Genomic DNA, 16,008 nt, shown 5'->3' with positions numbered 1-16,008 from the left:
TAATAGGATCTGATGGCTGTGAGTGTTCACAAATCACTTTCCCATTGAACCAAAGCTTGAATCAGAAGACTTCAGTTGAGATCATGTACCAGAGAGTACCACTCTAAATGCATACTGGTATCTTTTTTCACCAATACACAGAGTTTTTACAGGCATAAAGCTTAGTTTTTGTACCCGATAATAGAAAATGCTCTCCTTTCTCGCAAGTTCACTCCAGCTGTTCCCCCGCCCCTTCCCTTTTCATGCAGCCTCTTATTCTTTCTCCTAAATCCTCTATTCTTCACCATTCCTTCTCCCTCCCTGTGTCCCTTGCTAGCCGTGCCGTGACCTTTTTAGCGGCTGCTTAAACAGATTAGCCGTTATTAAGAGCTATGCACCACTGATGACTCTTTCATGAGGTAGGGCTGCGGTCCCACGGGGGGGAAAGGAGATTGGAGGGAAAAGAAGCGAAAGGTTTGATGCAGACAGGAGGGGGGGAAAAGGGAAAACTCTGGGCGTACAGGTAGATGTATAGGTTAGGCTGGAGCGATTTAATCCTGGGGAAAGAGCCAGATAAATAACGGAGAAAGGGCGATGTTCGAGGCATGTAATGGAGTTAGGAACTGCAGGTGACACCAAACCAGAGATAAGTGATGGGCAAAGAAATGGAGGTCAAACTAAATATATAAGTACAGGAAAAGGGTTCTATCTCAGTGTAACTGTTAGAAAACATGTTAAGACAGTAAAAAAGGAAAGGAGGTTGGTAAAGTAAGGGAGGAATACTGATTCTGATTGAAAAGAATATAACTGGAATGAGACATTCCTAGACTCTCTCTCTAGTACACTTGCTCTCATACAAATGCTGTACAGTGCACAGCATGTAAATTACCTTCCAATTCAACCATTGCATCGTGTTTATAAAAGGACCCAATAAGTAAACATTTTATGACATGTGCAGGACCTTTACTGTTATGTTCCTATCAAGGTTGCCATTTATTTAACATCCTCTGCCATTGTGTGCAAAGTTGCAAATCAGCTAACAATACTGATGAATGGTAATGTTGGAATTTGTTGGATTTTTGAAGTAAGCAACATTTGCTAAGCAAGTATTGAATAAATTGGATTTCTGTACAATTTTAACATTTGCCTGTTGAAGCCCATTACATTTCTGCTTGGTTTTCAACACAGCTCAAGTGTGAATAAAGCCAATGATGTCTCCTAGAAATATCATCATTTGTTTTTCTAATTATGGGGAACGAAGAGGAAACATAATTGCTGCCTGGATTATGTTCCCTGGTAACCTTTTTCTACGTGGGAAAAAAAAATAAAGGTCTATGACATTTATGACTCCAGAGAATGGAGTTAGACTTTTGCAATAAAAGCACTTTGGTTAAGGGCAAGGGGAAAAAGGTGAGCTCAGTTAAAACCTTTGTAACAAGCATACAAGATTGTGTGTTGTTCTCTCAGTCACTGTTAAACATAAAACCAAAACCCTGAATATAAAAGTGCTAAATATAGCCACAAAAACAATATAACACATTACTTGCTGCTAGCATATGTTGTATTGAAAGATTTACATGGGAAAACAAAGAAATATGAAGGCAGTAGTGTTAACATTAATGAATTATACATGACAGCCATCGTTAGCGTTCAGAAAATATAATGCAATTCAATTAAGTAGATCTATGGGTGGAATGCCATAGTGCCAACAAATAAAAACACGACTAATGCGAGTGTATATTTGATGCGTTGAGCTAATAAAGTAAAAGCGAAAAAACATTGCCCTTATAACAAGAAAATAAACTTCTGAAACAAAATTGTTGCCGAGAGGATCAGCATTTAATTTAATCCAATTTTTGTCGTCTTTTCCTTTCAACCAAAACTCTAATTTCCCTCCTTTGAAAGTTTCCATGATGGTTCAATTGATGTGTTTTGGCCAAATGATCAAATACATTCTCATTTATCAACTCGATTGAATTTGCACACTCACATACTCACACACACACAACACAGACACTTTTCTCCCCATAAATTGTACTAAAAGAACGGTTCCATTCAATTTGCAGGTTTCATCGATCCCGGAAAGTAATTAGCAAGAGTTATTATAAACAGAGAATGATCTGTGTTAGTTGTTGAATCTCCGCGTGTTATCCAGCGACTCATGCATACAGCGTCACATTTAAAACTAATTTTGTATCCCTTTCTGCAGACAACTGATTTTAATAACCATACAAATTGTTCCTTATGGTTCCTCCATTTGCTTTTTTCCCCTCTCCTCTCTTATTCCTGACCCAGCACCATTCATTATTCTGATGCAACAAAAATGGAGAAAGAAGAACTCAAGGTCACATTTCATCATCTGCTGTTGTGTGCCAAAGCATATTTCTTCCTTAAAACACCTTGACATTTCTGTTATAGAGCATTTTTCTCCTCTCCTGGTGAAATATGCTCCGCCCGGTGTGTGTTTGTATGTGCGCAAGAAAGGCATAAAGTGTGTGTGTATGTGTGCCCCGGCACCTGCCTGATACCTTTTATGCGTGTGAGCGTGATGTACAATCTAGCAAATTGAAGCGGCGTGGAGATTGGACTTTCGATGGATCAATAAATTGATATACAATGTTGGTTATGAGCTCTGTCAGAGGGTGTATGTCATTGTTTTATGGACTGCTTTTATAGTATTGTCTCCATCCATCCAATATCTCTCTTCCCACTGGACGCAATTAACATTTACTGACATTCTAATGAATATTTTTCTATAATCCTCAGTGATTTTCATAATCAGTCAAGCAAAACAATAATAAGATTTCCAAACTGTTAAAGAGTCCCTCCACTGACTAAAGCCCCAGAATGTCAGGTGTATATATAAAGAAGTCATTTCCAGGTAAACACTGTAATTATCTCCAAAGATTTGAAGAAAAAACGGTCACTTTTCTCCACATTTCTTCCTGTCGAAAACACCATCATGGCATATTCCAAGGTGAGCATGTCAAAACATTGTTACCTGTCAACGTCAACACAAATTGCATGCTTATAAGAAAGGAAAAAAATCCCCGAACTTTATAAAGTAAATGTTGTAACTTGTGAAAGTGATGTTTTTAATTATCTCACTGCAGAGGGTTCGGCCACAGATTAGAATCAGTTTGTAACCATCGGCGACAGCCATTTCAAAAGAAGCGCTGGTCATTGATGTGACAGGCTTCCTGCTAGAGGGGGCGATGCGGCCAGATTTACCCCCTCACTCTGACAACTTTAAAAGGTATCGCACATATTGTTATAATGAGGACCGGACTGGCAGTCCTCTGTGCCCTTCACTCTGCACTGGGAGACGAGAGAGGAACACATGCACACGAGGGGAAACAGATCGCTACTGAAGCCAGTATACAGGGGGTTAAAAGAAATTTGAAAATAGGATCTTAGAGAAAATAACTGAATGATGCAAGACACCCTAAAGTCTGGAAAAGTGAGAGGTCATTTATTCTGTGGACTGGAAGATTTATTTGTACACTTTGGACAGATGCAATATAGCTGTTTCCTTGTTTCTTAGCTAACCAGCTGCTGATTATTAACTTTTGTTCTGCTGACGGACACAGACATGTTTCTTTTAATTTGTTTTCATTGCACCTTGAATATAACAACAATTTGAATTGTAGCACCTTCAAGCTAATGCAGTGGCACCCATGATTTTTTTTGGCTTATTGACAGCTAATGTACCTGCAGGATTCTTGCTTTTGGGCGTTTGTTCCTTTATGGTTGATTGTAAGTCGCTTTGAATACAAGCATCACCTCGATGAGATGTAATATTATTTAAAGAGCCTGTGACAGCCTCCCAACCACTGTTGTGCAATGAAATATTGGGCTACTCGTCATCTCGAACCGCTGGGCTGGGTGCAGTGGCGGACTGGCCATCGGGACGAATCCTGATGAGCCGGTACCGAAGTGGGCCGGTCGGATAAATCACTAGCACATCCCCCACTCCCCCGGTTGACAATTTATTAGCGGTACCGAAGTGGGCCGGTCGGATAAATCACTAGCACATCCCCCACTCCCCCGGTTGACAATTTATTAGCGGTACCGAAGTGGGCCGGTCGGATAAGTCACTAGCACATCCCCCACTCCCCCGGTTGACAATTTACTAGCGTTACCGAAGTGGGCCGTTCGAGAGTCCCGGGATGATTTTTAGTCCCAGTCCACCACTGGCTACATGACCGTATGATCGCCCATATTGACGCACCTAATTCCTAAACTCCTAACCGATAAAACATAAACCGATCTTTCAGCCTCATATGAGCTCTCAGAATCGTTCAAAATTAAACTGTCATCGCTGTGTGCGCCATCGTGTGTTTACGTGCAGATGCTGGGATCCTGAACGGTGCAGCTGGAGCGCTGTGCCCGCAATGACGTCACACATGATTTGAATGGATTTGAAGAATCCCCGAGAAGATCCAGAATATGGTCAACATTGAAGGGCAGATTAATGGTTATCAAAGTATAAATATCCAAAATCAGTTCAGTAACGGTTTTCAAGGGGACAATATTTACTCAAATTGATGGGTTTGGATGATGGGGGAAACTCGTGTCACAGGCTCTTTAACTGTACTATCTAAATTGTTTTAGTGTCATTTAAAGCGTTTTAGAGATCACAGGCAGACATCTAGTTCCATTATATCGAAAACAAAGCAAAACCTTTACGGCCATATCTCCAACAGTCGTGACTCGTGACACCAAAACAATCTAGATTGCTAAATATCAAGTAACAGACAGGTTAATATATTTTGTCATTTTTGTGATAAACTGTCCCTTTTCACATACAAAAGCCACAACAGCTCAACTAGTTAAAGGGATTTGCACCCATTCCATTTTCTGCTTAGAGTTTTATCAGAACATTGCTATCCTAGTTTATGCTGTATTACACAGCTGGATCAATGAGCTGGTTAACTTGGCTCAGAATAAAGCCTGGAAACAATAATATAGCTAACCTTGTTATTTTTCTACAGTTTTTGCAAACAAATGCAGAGATACAGTATAATGTATTATTCAGTGAGATTCAAAGGCAATAGTAGTCCAATAGCTGTTTCAAGTCTTTATGCTAAACTAAGACAACCAGCTGTTCGCTATAGCATCATATTGACTTGATGGTAGCGGTATCAATCTACTCCTCTAACCCTCTTAAATATGGGAAAAAGGTGTGTTTTCCAATAAGTCAAACCATGCCTTTAACTTATTAAGCCAGATTATTTCCATCAATGTATTCACTTAAAGGTGGGGTATGTAATTTATTTCAGAAACACTTTTTGTTATATTCCTTGGAATGCTTTTACCATCCTGATAGCAATGAATATATTAAATGCTTTGACAATAAATACATAAAAAAAATGTAATCTGTGGAAGCCGTAGCGCAGTAAAAAGCACGACCAATCATTTTAGCCGGCCCGGATAAAATAACTGGATGGCCTCCCTGCTTGTCACCCTTCCATCTGTGCACAAACTTATCTCGTACCCTCATTGGTCATGTACGCGTTCGTGTGTGTTGGAGGAGGGGCTCTGTGTATTTTCAAATTCTATCGCACTCGAGTTGGTTTCTCCAAAATTACCTACCCCACCTTTTAATGCAAGGATTTGGTAGCGTTTAACACATAAACCCAAGCAAATGTAACAAGTTCTACTGTTAACCCTTTGGAGTCGACCGTCACGCCGGCGTGATCAGATCACATGACCTGTTCAAGCCGGTGCCGCATAAAAACAACAGTCCGCACAGCATTGCCGTGTGTTTTTGTCGAAAGTACTGGCTTGAAACTATATCACAGTCTTTGTTTCATGCAAAAAGACCCAGTAAACACGGAGATACAATGATATAAAGTTAATACATTTCAAAAGTATGAAAAATGGAAGCACATATTTGAATATCTTCGCCGTATTTGATCATTTTACGAAACGGAAAATACTAGAAACTGTAGATCCTGCTCAACAGGATGTATTTACCCGTGAGGGGGTGAGGTAATCAGGTAAACGGAGTGATGCGAAGCAAGACGAAAAGAGACGAAGAGGGACGGCGGGAACCGAAGAGAGACGGCGGGAAATGGAGAGAGACGAAGATATACGAAGATAGGCGGCGGGAGACAAAGAGAGACGGCGGGAGACTGCGATTGAAGTAAAGTGACAGACAAACATTGAGAATTTAGATATAGTTAGATAGATTTGGAGTTTTGAAGATTCAACTATGATGAAGAGAACTCTGAACATGAGTCAAGCTATAAGCTTGTTTTTTGACATGGAGGAGGAGGAGCCTGTAATGTATCCTTCTTTGTCGTTGACAGAAACTGCTTTGAAGCATGGCACAGATAAAGACAGAAAAAACAGATTTTTGTACACAATGTGTATATATATATTTGTATTATATTTACAATAACACTTTTGCCTTATCAGAATCAAATCCCATGAACATTATTTAAGCTTTTAAATGTTTTGTTGTGCCTTCTGTGTCACTGTTGACAGAACTTGAGAAATGAGGAAAAAAAGCCTATTGATACACCTGTTATTTGTTCATACAATTTGTATATAGGTTCATGCTACCTCAATAAAACTTTCACATTATCATAGTGACATCCCATGTATATATTTCCAGCTTTCAAATGGTTTCGTTGTGTATGTTTGTGTTACCTATATGAAAAATAATATCATTTTCAAAATCTGTTTTTACGTTTTTTCTGGTGATTTTGGGTCCAAAAGGTTCATATTGTATCTCAAAATGAAATAAATAACTATCGGGTTATATAGGTGAGGTTGTCCTTAAAAAAAAGATACCAAACATTGACATGCCAAAAATTTCTTAATGGGGTTTAGTAAGACAAATCCAAAGTATGCGAAAACGGCCAAATTAGCCCAGGACTCCAAAGGGTTAAGTAGAAAATGCAAAACACTGTTTTGAATATCAACAAGCAATTAAGTATGCATTTGTGTCTCGGCAGCCTAAATTGGCACAACAGAATCAGCAGGAACACAAAACTAAAACAAAACTAAAACAAATGAGCCCCACAGCTGAGACCCTGTAAAATTAATGAGCATGTTTTGAAAATGCATGTCCAGTGTGAACTGCTCAGCTATCTCGACTCGTTCATTATGGGGAAAAGAACACCGATAGGCTGATCAGGAGCCCGACTCGAAGCGGAGGGATCTAGATCGGCATGAAGGTGTTCTTTTCCCCATAATGACCAAGTCGCTGCACATTATCCCGCTTATTACATGGCCACATTCTCAACAAAGTAACGACATGACTCCCAATATTAATTGAAATGCTTTTATGGATTTAGAAAATGATTTTATAGATTTAAAAAATAGTTGAATGTATTGATTTCAATTGACATGCAACTGCTAAGAAAAATAGTCCGTTGTTACCGTTTGAACTAACGTAGCAACCGCAGGAACTGCTTCGATAGCGTTTTTGAGGAGCTTTTTGATTACAGATTTGAAAACATCGCTGCTTGCTTTAAAAGTAGCACAATTCATTATGTCAAACCTTGGAAAGTATCTAGATATCCCTGCCCTAATGCAAAAATAACTGGCAACCAGTGTTGGGACTAACGCGTTACAAAGTAACGCGTTATTTTTTAAATTCAGTAACTCAGTTACCGTTACTACATGGTGCGTTACTCCGTTATTTTTTTTATATAGTCTCGGCTCCCAGAAGTTGGTGAGCGGCGCCAACAGCGAGGCGAACAGAGATGAGAACTGTACTTAAGTACAGTACTTGAGTAAATGTACTTAGATACTTCCTGTGTCACATGCGGAGACGCTTTGTGGGCGTGATTGTGTTTAGTTAGCCTACTAACAATACTATCATGGCGACGGCGGAGCACAAGTCGAGTTTCTCCGCATGGAGATATGCTCACTATTTTACTTTTCTCGAGCATAAAGAAAAGAATGTGTTAGTTAAGTGTAAGTTGTGTCTTGGCGGGTCAAAGATCCTATCTACTGCTCAAAACAGCAATTCCAATCTGTTAAAACATCTGCAAAAACAACATGCTGGGACGAAGCTATTAGTTAAGACCACAGACCCAGAGCCATCCGACGCCACCCCACCTCCACCCAAGCAACAGCGGCTGGATTTCAACCGAGGGACTGCTAGTCAGGTGAAAGTGGATAAAGCCATTGCACGGTATGTTGTTGAACACGTGCAGGCTATTTCTACAGTGGAGTCACCCGCTTTCAGGGAGCTAGTAAGCATGATACCATGTCCGGGCGGCACACGGCATATGGGACGCAAAACGTTTTCCAACTACCTGGAGAAGGAATATACCAAAATGGATAGCGAGCTAAAGAAAACATTTGAGGGGCTGGAATACATCTCGACCACCGCAGACATTTGGTCTGTCCACAACAGAAGCTTCCTCGGGATAACATCTCACTGGATAAACCCCACCACTTTACAACGCCAGAAAGCTGCGTTGGCCTGTAAAAGGATAAAGGGTAGGCACACGTACGATCTTATTGCTCGTGAGATTGACCACATTCACTCTTTGTATGGAGTGTCAACAAAAGTTACCTCCATGGTTACTGATAACGGCTCTAACTTTGTGAAAGCCTTTGCCATGTATCAACCGGAATCGCTCTCTGACGACGATGATGAAGAAGAGATTATCTTCACTGACGTTGCAGACGTGCTTAACACCGCCGCAGAGGAAGGGATTGTTTTACCTCCGCACCAAAGATGTGCATCTCACACACTAAACTTAATTTCATGCGCTGACGTGCTGAAGTGGCTCCTTTCAAATCCTGGGACTAAAGGAATCTACAGAAGCTCTACAGCTAAGTGCACAGCACTGTGGAATAAGGCAAGCAGGTCCACAGTGGCCTCAGAGATAGTGAGCGACGTGTTCACCAAAAAGCTGCTTGTGCCATGCACTACAAGATGGAATTCATTTTATGATGCTGTGGCAAGAATTGTTGAAATGCCTATGATTGACTTGAGTGCCATCTCTGATCGTTTACAGCTAAAATCTATTGGCGACAGGGAACTTCATTTTCTGAAGGAATATTGTGCCATAATGAAGCCACTCACAGTTGCTCTGGACATCCTGCAAGGAGAGGACAACTGTTACTTTGGCACACTCCTGCCCACTCTAGAAACATTAATGTCAAAGACCCTGGAGATGAAAGACAGTCTGACTGTAGCAACTGGCCTACCTGAAGCCATAGTTCAGGTAAGAAACATTCATCAACACTTTTGTAATTATCAGGTTTTCCCTCTTCACTGTAGAGAAAGACTGCATGTAATCAGCAGCAGCAACACCACTCATTTTTATTACAGCACACGTGGTATAATTGTTAACTATAGAATAGATGTCATTAATATTGTTAGCTGAAAGAGAGCACTAATATAGCCAAAGAAAATTGATGAAATGTGCAAAAAGTAGTTTTCAATGCATTCTATTTGGGACACAATAAGTCTTGAACATATTGATAAACTGACTGAAATGTATAAACTCTACTCCAGGGTGCAACAGAAATAAATAGTAATACTTTTTTTGGATAAATAAAGTTTTAGTTTTAGTTTTAAATTATTTCATAACTCATAACTATAGTTCAAAATCACCTGGCGGTGTGCAGCTTTCATGGAAATGTACACAAATAAAATGAATAAATAAAAGGGAATCTCACTTATTCTAATGTCTGTGTCACTGTGTGTATGTTTTACAGGCTATCAAAAAACGATTTGCATCCGTCTTGGAAAGCAACGATGCAATTCTGGCAGCCGTCACACTTCCCAAGTTTAAGTTACGATGGGTGAGAGACCAGAGGAAGAAAGAGATGGTCAAGGGAATCCTGGCAGCAGAGTGTCACAAGTTTCTCCCTGGCCCTGAGCAGCAACCAGCCAGGACTCCTGTGTCTCCAACAACTCCACCAGACTCAGGCTCCTCCAAAGACAAAGAGCAGGACTTTTTTTGCTTTGAGGATGACGATGAAACCTTCAGCACTGTGGAAACTGAGGTAATGGCCTACTTGAAAACAGCCGAAACAGGCATGGAGATTCTCAACAGATTTCCCACAATAAAGGCAATTTGTCTGAAGCTAAATGCAGCTACCCCATCCAGTGCACTAGTTGAGAGACTCTTCAGTCTGGGAAGTGTGGTACTGTCTCCAAAGAGGAACAGGCTGTCTGACCAAAGGTTTGAGAAGCTGCTTCTCATGAGGTACAACCACTGGTTCGAAAGCTAAACCTCCACTCAAACATTAATTCAGGTCTTTGCCAAGAAGCACTTTTTGTTGTTTTGATTAACTAGGCCCACATTTGTTATCTGTGTGTGTGTGACACAGTGACACAACAGCACTTTAATTTCTGTTATATATATTCCACAACACTTATTGTATGCTTGCTGGACTTCATACTTGAACTAAAGGAAAAACACTGATGTTTTTTTATACTTATTTTGTTGGACTACAACAGCAGTTGCCTCTATATGGTGCTGAAAGCACTTTCATTTTTGCACTTTGATTCTGAACAATATATTCAGCTTACTCTCCATTAGTTTCAGAAAAGCCGGCATACAACTCTTATTTTATGGTATTGCTCGTAGATTTCATTTTTGAGGAGCTGATGTTTTTTGTTTTAATGCATTTATGGTTGTCTTGTCTGTACCAGCATTTGGTGTGAAAGTACATTCATTTTTTCCAACTTCATTCTGAATAATATATTCACATTGTATTTGATCTTGGGAATGTTAGTGTGTGTATTGTTGAGTGTGTTCAGATCCACCATAACAGGTTTACAGCTATGTTGTGTTAATTATGGCAGACTAGACCAGTAGATTGCAGGCAACTAAAGTTTTGTCAGTTTGTTCTGGCCTGAAATAAATTGGCACTTTGAAACATATCTTTGTGTTTGTGTTTGTATAGACCACATTGCTTAGCAGAGTTCAGTGATGCAAATGCATGTCAAGTTGATCAACAGATTGTATTATTCTCCAATGCATTAACAGTACTTAAATGAAGGCTATAAGGGCATTAATGGGAGCCTTTTTTTCTTCTTTTTTTTTTAAGTAACTAAAATGTTACTTTTCACAGTAACGCAATACTTTTGGGTGTAAGTAATCAGTAAAGTAACTGAGTTACTTTTGAAATGAAGTAACTAGTAATGTAACTAGTTACTGGTTTTCAGTAACTAGCACAACACTGCTGGCAACTGAATATGTGTCGCCGTTTGATGTCTATGTCTGGACTGCTGCGTAAAAAGGAGGGTTTCTGCCAGTTACATCTCCGCTGTTTTCTTGTCGCTCTTGTCTTGTCAGTTAGAAAAGCAAACTGCATGCAATTTGCTTTTCGGCCAAACTGTATACAGTTAAATCGAACTGACTTCTTTGTGCAGATGTGAGCATCCTTAACAACGATCAATAAGTGCTTGAGAGCGGTCTGTCTGTTCTGGATTAACAAGGTGTCACGTGTTCTGAATTGACAATCAGAATCGAGTATTCAACTAAACCATGTAATGGGCGACTGTGGCTGCGAGGGAGTGCGGTCGTCTTTCAACCAGAAGGTTGTGGGTTCGATCCCAGCCCATGCAGTCAACATGTCGATGTATCCTTGGGCAAGATACTTAACCCTGAGTTGCTCCCGATGGCATGGCCAACGGTGTGTGAATGTGTATGAATGTTAGGTCCTATAGAGTAAGGTACACTGCTCTGTATGAATGGGTGTGAATGGGTGAATGACATGTAGTATGTAAAGCGCTTTGAGGGGTCTTAAAGACTGGATAAAGCGCTATATAAGTACAGTCCATTTACCATTTACCATTTAATGATATTTAAGTTGAATCCACTAGTCACTCATTGTGTCTACATAACGGCATACTATGTACAGCTTAACAACTTACGAACAGTTATAAGATATCATTAATGTCAATAGCCGGCAATCTCAGGGGCGTGATAATGAGCCACCAACAAAAAGCCGGGTAAATAATGTCGGAGGAGAACCTGGCTTGCTGTGCTTGAACACTGCTGAAAATACACTGTCATTTCAGATTGGGAACATAAACAAAATATTGTCTCCCTGGCCAATGTCCAATTTATCTGAGCACCTGTTGTAAAAAAGGAAAGTGTATTATTTTTCCTTTTGTCTTAATTTTCTTCTGATTATTGTTGGAGATTCTGCTCAGATCACTTTCAAATGCCTCCGCCTTTTCATCCAAAATAAGCTATACTGGTATAAAAGTGCTTTGTATCGACTCCAACCCAATTTATTATGAGAGGGTTCAAAGCCCCCGCTATGGGCTGTGTGTGCGTGTGTGTTTGTGTGAATTTGTAGTCGTCTTATATTTATGGAGCAGTGATAATTACAGCCGTACTTTTCCCACTTTAGTTCCGATATAGCTCCGAAATGTTGCGTTCACACCAAAAAGAGCCAGAACTAAAATGAGTTAATCAGAAGCTTTTTACCCCCTTTTCCGTCCCTGCTAGAGAGCAGGTACTTTCGTGAGAGAAAAAGGTTCCTATGTATGATCCGCTGGGCGGATTGTAAACCACACCCCGTAAAACTCCCAAAAAGTTTTGTGAAGCCGCCATTTTATTATCCTTGAATTATCATTATTAGCATTAGCCCAGTCCACAAACGCAGAGAGACTAATTTATGGCAACACAAAATAAAACATGGGAGCGGTGGAGATGAGGAGGTGTCGGCGTTGTGGCTATTTACTTGGAAGGCTTCAGTAGAAGCTGCTGGGAGTCCCAGCAGCTTCTACTGAAGCCAGTCCCTAACTCCGGGGACTTCCGGCTGGGGACTTCGGGTGGCAGAATACGCCGTGAAGTTGTTTGCAGCCTGCCAGTAAACCCAAAGCAGAAGAAGAAGAAGTGACGTCAGCGACATCATTTGCCTAATCCTCCCTCAGGGATTTATTCCTGTGTGAACGCGATCTGTACTTAGTTCATGAGAACTAAAGAGTTCTCATGAATCTTTGTGGGAAAAGTACTGCGGTGTGAATGCGTCTATTGATTCAGACATACTGTATCCCCTCCATAGAGTATTTTGTATGCTGAAATCAAGCTGCATAATGCACAAAATCAAGCAGGTGTGAGTGTGTGCTGGCATCGTCTGAAATATTTATAAACCAAATTGTAAAGTTAACATTGACAATCATTTGTTTGATTTTGCATAAGCGACAGGCTAGTTATACATTTGAATGTTATACCCTGCATTATACATTACTCAAACTTGTCAACAACATTTGTACATGTGTGTTTTTACTTTTTACATATGTAGCTTTGGTATAGACATTGTGAGTCTAGATGGATGTTTTATATGTATGAAGAACGGAAAAAGGAAACATTTCAATCCAAGTTCAATTGTCACAATAAACAGGGTTCTTACACCTTTTCCAAAGTCAAATTCAAGCACTTTTCAAGCATTTTCAAGGTGCATTTTCCAGCTTTTCAAGCATCTTACAGCTGTTGTAAATTACATATTTATATACACATACTCAAATGATTATTTCCCATCAGATGTTCTTTATGCTACAAACAACCAAATGTGTGTTTCGTGATAGCCTTCTAAACGAGGATGAAAAATGTAAGAAAATAAAACTAAGTTTAATATTTCAAAATTAGTGATCTGTACGTATAAAACAATCAGCCACATAACTTTTCAATACATTATTGATTACTATTTTTGAGGTACTTTTAGGTTGGCAGTAAACATAAGTCAGAGGTAAATGGTGTACCTTTCCCCCACTACATGTATTTAATACCTTTAGTTACTTCACAGATGTGGATGAATGATGTGAAATCTAATCAAGTGTTAAATCAAACTTTAGTTCCACCTGGAGTAAATCCACAAGCTACCCTGCAGTATACAAAGTCATTCAAACTAGCTGCACCTTTAGCAGCTTTGAGAACACTTTCATGATCAATCATTATAAAACATATCATATATATATTATTCTGAAATGGACCAATCTGCACAATGACTACTTTTACTGTCGCTACTTTAACTATATTTTGATGAGAATACTTTTCTACTTTTACTTAAGGAACATTTTGAATGCAGGACTTTTACTGTGACAGAGTATTCCTACACTATGGTACTTCTACTTTTACTAAGTACAAGATCTGAGTACTTCTACTTTCACTACAAGATCTGAGTACTTGTACTTTTACTCAAATACAATATCTGAGTACTTATTCCACCTCTGGTAGTGAATTGTAGCCACAAAATCACACAGAGCTGCATAAAAATAGACTCACAATGGGAACAAGTGGAAAATAATATTTACAAATGTGTACAATGATTTGTAGGTAATTTTGACTACTCAAGACACCTGACAAATACTTATTCAAAGGAAGACTGTGTTCATTCTACAATTACATGGGATTAAAGCAAAATGTAGTTTTACTTGTATAATACTTCAATTTTATATAAAAGACAGTTTGTTTTCATCTGTTTTCTAATAAACAAAGTATTGGCTTTCAGAATATTAAACTTGTTTCAGCAAATTCAGATGATAAATACAACTTTGAAGCTTGTGACGGCATAATTACTAGCAGAGAACGGACTAATGTAACATCACAGCAAGCATAACAACAGCCGGTGTTTCTTGTGAGTGTTTCCCCAGTACACAAACGCAAAAATACACAAACACACTCGCAAGCTTCCCCCAGACCAGTAATACAAACAAAAATGTGTCTTCGGGTCAATGTGACTGATTTCGAGAGAGCAAGTCACATTTGGTTTAGGCACGAAACATACTACCAGTAGAAATACATTGCTTTCAAAATCGCTCTGTGTCGAATAAATAGAATATATTTCGTGACTATAACACGAAATGCTGTGAGACTGGGTTGAATTACAAGTGAGTGCTTCATCCTCTGAACACTACAGAATGGTGACTGTAACGCACATAACATATTTACGCTCCTCTGAAATGATTGTCCCCTGCAATTATTATTATCCCTCAATCGAGTTAGCTATTCAGCTCGCTAACGTTAACTTAAATAAACGTAACATGCAACGTTAGCCAAATCTAAAATGCTCTACTACGGCGTACCTTTCATGTGGCTCGTCAGCGCAGACTCTCGCATCGTTATTTTTGCAAACTTTGCAGGAGGCTACTCGTGGGCTTGACCCTCGTCTTAGCCATGGCTTGTATTTGTCTTCTGCTAGCCAACGCTTGTTGAAACTGCAACCTCCTGGCACACTGTCATCTATCACTCTCATCAGAATGCCCAGGTCACACGTAAAACAAACACTTGCAGGTCGCGCGCATAGCGCGGGAAGGCCTGAGCGGAGCTGTTTTATGTAAAAGCGAAGCAATTATTTTCTTTTAATCTAAAAAGCGAACTATTCAGTCAGACAGAAATTTATTGTAAAAGTAAAGCATTTACATTTTCAAGCACTTTATCTCAATTTCAAGCACCATTCCCAAAATTCAAGCACTTTCCCAACCTTGAAAACACCACGTCAAATTTCAAGCATTTTCAAGGATTTCAAGCACCCGTACGAACCCTGAATAAAACACAGTACCACACACAGTTTAATTCAGACTTGGTCCAATCCAGGACTTGAACCTGCGACCCTACAGTTCCCAACCCACTCTCCTGACTGAGCTACTTTCTCTCTATACTACTTCACTATGCTTTTTTAAAACTTAAATGTGAACCCCAGGAAGATAAGCAACCATTATTGTGAAAGACAAATCGGATCTGAAAAAGAATAAAGAATGAACTGCTCCCGGCAGAGTCTTTCTCACTGCTCAAGTCCCATTTAAATATATTGTTATGCATTGCAATACCTCGGTGAGGCATTCAAAGGAGCCCTGACAACAAAAGGCATGAAAAGGCAGCCTTTAATGAGCAATGACAAACAGTAACAAAGTCTGGATGTCACATTAACAAGATGTGTCGGTGAGATCGTACCTGCTAAATGCTAATTGCTAACATGCTTATAATGACAATGTTCATGGTTATTGTTAGTTTTAGCATACTTAACGTTGCAGAATGCTTTTATGCCTACATTTTCTGCACTATCAATTCACTTTTGTTGTGATAAACC

The 16,008-nt window shown here is 39.6% G+C and overlaps 1 protein-coding gene across 1 annotated transcript; it reads left to right on the top strand.

Moving 5' to 3' along the window:
* Window positions 1-9,088: 9,088 nt before the first annotated feature.
* On the top strand, window positions 9,089-10,639 carry LOC307018708 (uncharacterized protein). Its single transcript, XM_079649078.1, has 2 exons — window positions 9,089-9,176; window positions 9,673-10,639. The coding sequence occupies exons 1-2, from the start codon at window positions 9,108-9,110 to the stop codon at window positions 10,189-10,191; spliced, it is 588 nt and encodes a 195-aa protein (XP_079505204.1). The 5' UTR covers window positions 9,089-9,107; the 3' UTR covers window positions 10,192-10,639.
* The last annotated feature ends 5,369 nt before the right edge of the window (window positions 10,640-16,008 follow it).

This window comes from Notothenia rossii (assembly GCF_949606895.1).
Source record: "Notothenia rossii genome assembly, chromosome: 1".
NCBI lineage: Eukaryota > Metazoa > Chordata > Actinopteri > Perciformes > Nototheniidae > Notothenia > Notothenia rossii.
This window is presented reverse-complemented; position numbering and strand designations above follow the sequence as displayed.

Bases quoted from the DNA above. Each gene is read 5' to 3' on its own strand.
- LOC307018708 (XM_079649078.1), top strand. From the start codon at position 9,108: ATGTCAAAGACCCTGGAGATGAAAGACAGTCTGACTGTAGCAACTGGC. The intron at 9,177-9,672 runs GTAAGAAACATT...TATGTTTTACAG, and splicing joins TACCTGAAGCCATAGTTCAG to GCTATCAAAAAACGATTTGC.